The 7,660-nt window shown below is 40.9% G+C and overlaps 1 protein-coding gene across 1 annotated transcript in view; it reads left to right on the top strand.

Annotated features, from left to right (window-relative positions):
- The window catches only part of LOC107665910 (ribonuclease inhibitor-like), a 60,770-nt gene extending 53,110 nt beyond the window's left edge, over positions 1-7,660 (top strand). The window contains exons 8-12 of the mRNA XM_016456974.1: positions 1,445-1,615; positions 5,293-5,460; positions 6,318-6,488; positions 6,798-6,976; positions 7,641-7,660. Of these exons, the coding sequence (XP_016312460.1) occupies positions 1,445-1,615; positions 5,293-5,460; positions 6,318-6,488; positions 6,798-6,976; positions 7,641-7,660 (709 nt within the window). The remainder of the gene's footprint in view (positions 1-1,444; positions 1,616-5,292; positions 5,461-6,317; positions 6,489-6,797; positions 6,977-7,640) is intronic.

The raw sequence follows: 7,660 nt of genomic DNA on the forward strand, positions 1-7,660 counted from the left end.
ATGTGACGTGACTCTGGAAGATCAGCTGTGACGTGACTCAGGATGATCAGATGCGAGGTGACGTGACTCAGGATGATCAGCTGTGATGTGACGTGACTGGATGATCAGCTGTGATTCCGGTAATTTTGAGCCATTAGCCAAAGCCAAATATTCCTCAATGTAACCCTCAAGTGATCGTGTGCCCTGCTTGAGAGCTAGTATTAGAATCGCTGTGTTCATACTTGGCCAATGTCCTTCGGTAAAGCCGCTTGATCCTTGAATGGCCGAGTATTCTGTTACGGGGCAAACAAGACGTGAGACGTACGGATCCATTTGCAAGCTTTATAAAAGGCGCGGTCAAAACAGGCGAGGATCAGGCAACGGTCAGTCGACGGCGAACGTAATCCAACAGGGGCGAGACTAGAAGGATAATCCAGGTACAAGGCAAAGATCAGAACACGAAAAAACAGACAAGGCAAGACTAAGATAAGGCTAGGAAAACTAAGCAGGCTCCGTAAGGTAGCTATCAGCTATAGCAGTGATACACGCTAAACAATACTCGGCAGTTTGAAAAAGATCTGAGTGGGTGTAATATAGTGAGTGTGAGATTGGTTACAGCTGTGTGCAATCAGTGCAATGGATGATGGGATATGTAGTCCGGGATGACATGCAACAGTTTGTGTAGTGTGAGAGTCAATGTAACGGAAGAGTGACCTCTGGTGGCGATTGAACGGAAGTCCATGGACCGGATTCGTGACAATTACATGGGGTGGCTCAGTGGGTAGCGCTGTTGCATCACAGCAAAAAGGTCCCCGCTTTGAGTCCCCGAGTCAGGAGGCCTTTCTTGCATGTTCTCCTCGTGTCTGTGTTGGTCTCCTCTGAGTGCTCCGGTTTCCCCCACAATCAAAGACATGCAGCAGAGGTGAATTGGACACTATAAGTTAACTGTAGGTGTGAATGTTTGTGAGCCCTGTGATGGCCTGGCCATCCGTTCAAGACACTGGGATAGACTCCAGCTGCCCGCAAACCTGCAGAGGATAAAACGTATTGGAAAACGGATGGATGTTATTACAATGTTTAATAATGAACTGCAATACGCAAATAATATCTAACAATGCAGGTGATCTCAGATTTGACTGTATTTGGTGATGGAGGAGAAACCTGTAAACACACACACAATCACTCCTCCATACATACTAGTACAGATCTATGTAGTGAATAGTGTCATTAATAAAACAGATTTTGCATAAAAGTACAGACAGTGCAATAAAGAAGTTTTTCTCTTTCTTGAATTAAACTTTGGATGTTTTATGATCATATTTTTTGTTCTGTGACATTTTTGACCTCAGTCAATGATCCATCAAACATTGATTTGTGCTTTAAGTTTGTACTTTATATTTAATAATGGATTCACAGCTAAACTGATCTGATCTGAGAGAGTAAAGCGTGTCATTGTTCTCTACAGGTTGTATAATTGTGGCGTAACAGATGAAGGTTGTGCTGCTCTGACTTCAGCTCTGAGATCAAACCCCTCACACCTGAGAGAACTGAATCTGTCGTGGAATAAACTAGGCGATTCAGTGAAGCTGCTTTCTGACGTACTACAGGATCCTCACTGTAAACTGGAGAAACTGTGGTAAGATCATATTTGACTCTCACACATGAAGCACATTGTAAAGTATATTTGAAGTGTTTAGCCTCTTTCTGCTGCTGTGAGTTCAACTGACTGAGCTGTAACACATGAGCTGCTCTTTACAAATGATCACTTACTGATTGCAAATTACATGATGAAAATTGTAGTTAGGAACAATCTATGGAATAATACATATTAGGTGCAGATCATCTTATCTGTCTTAAGTTATGTTCCTGATGCTTTCATTAAAGAATGTGTCGTAGCTGTCTTTTTTGATTTGGAAATTTGGAATTTAAAGAATTTTTCAGCTTTGTTCGTTGCTAGGGTTGTAACGATATACCGGTATGAGGATATACCACGGTATAAACAGGTGCGATTATCATACCATGTACATTTGCTTATCTACGATATTGGGAGAAAATAAAAGACGCAGGATCTCACCTGCGCCTAGGCAACAACTTTCCACTTAACTGTTCTTAAGTTGTTGGAGACAACATCAGAGACAGAGGCCGTTATCTCTAATCTCTATCCCACGTCGAAATATAAATTAAAATTGGCAGTATGGAAATACTTTGGATATAGAAAAGATGAACGCTTATTTGTCCTCGAGGATAGAAACGGTTCGCAAAAAGAGGAAACACATTGAACATGTTTACCTATATTTTAGAACACCATCCCACCGTGCAGATACAGTTATGTTCCATTTATAACCTAAGGTTAAAGCCTTATGATTTCTGAAAAGGAGGATCATGTTAAGGAGGTGGCAGATGTTTAGGTAGCTAGTTTGAAGCCAGTGGGGCTGTCAGTAAAAACAGGTCCAGTCTAGTTAAACCAGGTATAAGAAAGTTTATTGTACATCCAAGGAGGTTTTGTGCATGTAGATGTGCGTGTGTGCGTGTGGTTTCTATAAAGGGAACAGATATACAGCGTTTCAGTTTACCAATAAACAGTGCTAAATAAGGTACAATGCAACCACAATGTTCCATCAACTGCACATTAAATAACTAAAGCACATGCCTAAACAGGAACTAGAGCAAGCATGAAAATAAACACTTTTAGGCCAAACTTAAATCATACAAAATAATATTTAACATCAAACAAAGGCACTTACATGGTCAATTACGCACACGGAGGAAAAACAGAATGAAAGGAATAAAACTCAGTCCTCTGCACAGTACAACCACATGCAACAAAAGCCCAAGCTGTGGACTCAGGTGCAGCTAATAAAGTCTGTGAGATCGTTCTAATTGTCTTGAGATTGGGTGGGTGGAGCTTGGGGCTAACGGAACTGGACAGGCTAAGAGGGTTGTGGCGCTGCTTTGAGGGTGCAGCTTAGGGACACAAAAACTTTAAAACAGCCGCCCCCAAATTTGTAGTGCAAATTTGACAATTTATGGAGGATCAGGTAAGGCCGGGAGAGGAACAAGGTGGGCAACGGGCCTTGTGTATGTCCTGTCCTTGACTTGGACGTCAGCAACCCTACCATGGCCATCCTTACTGGGATGGAGGGAGAAGACTTTGCCCACTGACCACTGAGATCGGGGAAGTTGAGGATCAAGAATCAAGATGACAGTATTAGGTTGCAGGTTAGGATTGTCGGTGCGCCATTTCTGTCTGGACTGAAGAGAGGGGAGGTAATTACTGAGGAAATGAGCCCAAAAATTATCAGAAAGGATTTGACTAAGATGCCATTGACGGTGACTGTGCAGCTCAGAGTCTGGATATGTTACGAGAGGAAGGGAAGCATCATACCGCCCCATCAGCAGCAAATTAGGGGTCACAGGGTCAGGATCAGCAATGTCAGATGACACATAGCCTCAGGGCTTGGAATTTAGAATGCTTTCGATTTCAATCATGACTGTGCGTAGTACCTCTTCGCTTACAGTTTGAGCACCAAGGGTGGTCTCCAGGGCAATTTTGATGGAGCGTATTTCGCGCTCCCAGGTTCCACCAAAGTGGGGCGCGTGTGGAGGATTAAATTGGAAGAAAATCTTCTGCTTGGCCAGAGCTGCTTGAAGGTCAGGGGTTAAGGATTTATAGGATTCCAGTAGCTCTTTATTGCCTCCAATGAAGTTGGTACCTCTGTCAGAGAGCAGCTCAAATGGTTTACCTTTACGAGCAATGAAACGCCGGAGTGCCATCAAGAAGGAATCCGTATTCATGTGACCGAGTAGATCAAGGTGCACGCACCTAGTAGTCAGACATTTAAAAATTATTCCCCACCTTTTCTCAGCTTGTTTGCCAATCTTTACTGTGTAGGGCCCGAAGCAATTCATCTCGGTGGAGTAGAATGGAGGTTTGCAAAGGCGGAGGTGGAGAAATACTTTATTTGTTTACATGTGTGTCAATCAGACAATCATGAACATACGAATGTGTTGTTAAATTATTAAAATATTAACATTTTTCATGGCCGGCCACTGTCCTGCGGAGTTTAGCTTCAACCCTGATCAAACTTACCTGAACGACTGAGTAGATCAAGGTGCACGCACCTAGTAGTCAGACTAGGCCACTGTCCTGCGGAGTTTAGCTTCAACCCTGATCAAACTTACTTGCCTGTAACTTTCTGAAGATCTGGATTACTGGTTCAGGTGTGTTTATGGGGTTGGAGCTAAACTCTGCAGGACTGTGGCCCTCCAGGACCGGAGTTTAAGGGACCTGATCTAGTGCTGCATTCCAGACAACTCCAAGTTTGATTTTTCCGTCCTCCTACTTGGAAATAATGTCTGATACATCGCTTGAAGTCGGACATCCGACCTGTGAGCTCGCAGCAGATTGATCAGCCCCAGCCTCAGAGAGATGCGTCATTTGACTTCACTTCCAAGATCCTGCTTCCAATGAGCAACAAGCATAAAAAAACTTTAGTGTTTTCAGAGCATGAAACAAATGCACATACAATATACAATATACGAAATATACAAGAATAACTGTACTGTTTTTTAATGTGTTTTGTCATAATTGACACAAAAACACCAAGTGCTCTCGTTTCATCATGTGACATCATGTGGTGAACATGAGAATGTGACTGACTGAAATGCACTGAGGTCAACTCAGATATTCCCAACACAGACCTTGTCCCAAATGCAGCATAGGCCCTTCATTAGATACAGACTCGAATATGTTTGCATTATGAGAGAGTTTCTAGAATTATGAACAGGCAATTTTGCCATTACAAATGCCATCTATGTTATATTCCATATTCTTGAATCAAAGTCACATAAACAGTTTAAAAAGTGATCACAAAAGCACATTTCTGTTCACTTTTAAAGCAGAGTACACAACTAATTCACAAATCTGAAGCCAATGATTGTTTATATGGAAACAGTTTCAAACCATATTTCTGAGACTGTCTTTGGTGCGCTGCAGTTTTAAGGAGAAAATACTCATCAGTGGTGTTGACTGAGTTTGTCACATGGTTTGTCTTTAAGCATATTTAAAACACCAGATAGACCTGTAAACAACGCTAAAAACTTGATTTTCACCACAGGGGTCTTTAAATACTGTTTGTTAAATTTAGATATTTTTTTATCATGTTTTGTGTTCTGTGACATTTAGACCTCAGTCCAATGATCCATCAGACATATGGATTTGTGCTTTAAGTTTGTACTTTATCTTTAATAATGGATTCACAGCTAAACTGATCTGATCTGAGAGAGTGAAGAGTGTGTCATTGTTCTCTACAGGTTGAGTGATTGTGGCGTCACAGATGAAGGTTGTGCTGCTCTGGCTTCAGCTCTGAGATCAAACCCCTCACACCTGAGAGAACTGAATCTGTCATGGAATAAACTACATTCAGTGAAGCTGCTTTCTGATGTACTACAGGATCCTCATTGTAAACTGGAGAAACTGTGGTAAGATCATATTTGACTCTCACACATGAAGCACATTGTAAAGTATATATGAAGTGTTCAGCCTCTTTCTGTTTCTGTGAGTTCAACTGACTGAGCTGTCACACCCCTGTTGAAAAAAAAAAAAACAGCATATTTAAAACGGCTCAAGCATACCTATATACTGTACACTGAACAAAATTATAAACGCAACACTTTTGTTTTTGCCCCCATTTTTCATGAGCTGAACTCTGCTGGATGTGGAGGTCCTGGGCTGGGGTGTGGTTACACGTGGTCTGCGGTTGTGAGGCCGGTTGGATGTACTGCCAAATTCTCTGAAACTCCTTTGGAGACGGCTTATGGTAGAGAAAGGAACATTCAATTCACGGGCAACAGCTCTGGTGGACATTCCTGCAGTCAGCATGCCAATTGCACGCTCCCTCAAAACTTGAAAAAATGGAAAAAAAATTTAAATAATAAATCAGCTCTATAGCAGAATCCAAGTGATCAAGAGTTTAGGACGTTCCAGTTCAGCTGATTTCAAGGTTTCTGCCCGTGGACACTCATGCAACAAAATCAATGATTTACATCTTAGTCAACAAGACAGAGTAAAGTTAGTGAGGGAAGAGCACTAAAACTAAGTGGAATGCAGCCCAGATCTTCAGGATTACTAGTAACTTCCAGGCAGGTCTTTGGGAAGATGATCGGAGCAACACTCTGCAGGACAGTGGACATGTGGTGTAAACACACACACACACACATCACTATCATTATCAACTCCATACATATTAGCACAAAATATGTTATATTTAAATAGGTTAAATTTAGATGTTTTATGACTATGTTTAAGAGAGTGAAGAGTGTGTCATTGTTCTCTACAGGTTGAGTTATTGTGGCGTCACAGATGAAGGTTGTGCTGCTCTGGCTTCAGCTCTGAGATCAAACCCCTCAAACCTGAGAGAACTGGATCTGTCTCAGAATAAACTAGGAGATTCAGTGAAGCTGCTTTCTGATGTACTACAGGATCCTGACTGTAAACTGGAGAAACTGGGGTAAGATCATATTTGACACTCACACATGCTATGTAGTGAATAGTGTCATCAATTAAAACAGATTTTGCATAAGACAGGCATTTTGCATAATATACAGATGTAGTGCATATAAGAAATATAATTTATCCTGCTTGAATAAGACTTTGGATGTTTTATGATCATGTTTTGTGTTTTGTGACATTTTAGACCTCAGTCCAATGATCCATCAAACATATTGATTTGTGCTTTAAGTTTGTACTTTATCTTTAAAAATGGATTCACAGCTAATCTGATCTGAGAGAGTGAAGAGTGTGTCATTGTTCTCTGCAGGTTGAGTAAGTGTGGCGTCACAGATGAAGGTTGTGCTTCTCTGACTTCAGCTCTGAGATCAAACCCCTCACACCTGAGAGAACTGAATCTGTCTGAGAATAAACTAGGAGATTCGGGAGTGAAGTTACTCTCTGATCTGAAGGATGATCCACATTATAAACTGGAATCATTATACTATTGTAAGTGTTTGTTTATTTAAAGTTTTTAAAATGACCCAAGTTCAGTAACAGAGCTCCTGTGTGTGTGATTGGAGAATATAAGAGAATAATTTAGCTCCACTTTAGTCTCTGTACTTTAAACTGTTTAATTCTGTGATGTGACTGATTTATGAATATATGAATATTTTCATCTTTTTCACTGTCTGTAACTGATAGTAGTTGATCATTTACTGTTATTAATCTATGATCAGTTGTTCATTCATATCTCTTCCGCTTTTGATTTCGGGGATGTCGCGGCAGATTTAGAACTTTGAAAAGAATGATCTAGCACTTCAAAAGAATGGCAGCAGATAAGCAGTTACATTAAATACTTCTGGAGCTTCGTCGAGAACTGAACATATGATGCACCGATTAAGGAGTGTTGTGTCTGGATTATTGTCTGACTGTCCCAGTCGAAAATAGTGGATGTTAGAGGGATGCATGGTTACCGTTTACTATAGATTTAATACTTTTGTTATTGTTTTTTTATTTCTTTTGTTCTGTGAATTTGGGACCCAGAGTGGCAGAGGAGAGATTAGGCCCCAAATAAACTGGGTTAATAGTGACTGTGTTATATTGCTGACTTGTGTTTGTGTCACCTGCATTGCCCACTGTTAATTAAGTTGTTTATTCTTTTCTTTTGTAGGTTCAGTTTTGGTTTCTTAA

This window comes from Sinocyclocheilus anshuiensis, unplaced genomic scaffold (assembly GCF_001515605.1).
Source record: "Sinocyclocheilus anshuiensis isolate Anshui unplaced genomic scaffold, SAMN03320099.WGS_v1.1 scaffold1205, whole genome shotgun sequence".
Taxonomy (NCBI): Eukaryota; Metazoa; Chordata; class Actinopteri; order Cypriniformes; family Cyprinidae; genus Sinocyclocheilus; species Sinocyclocheilus anshuiensis.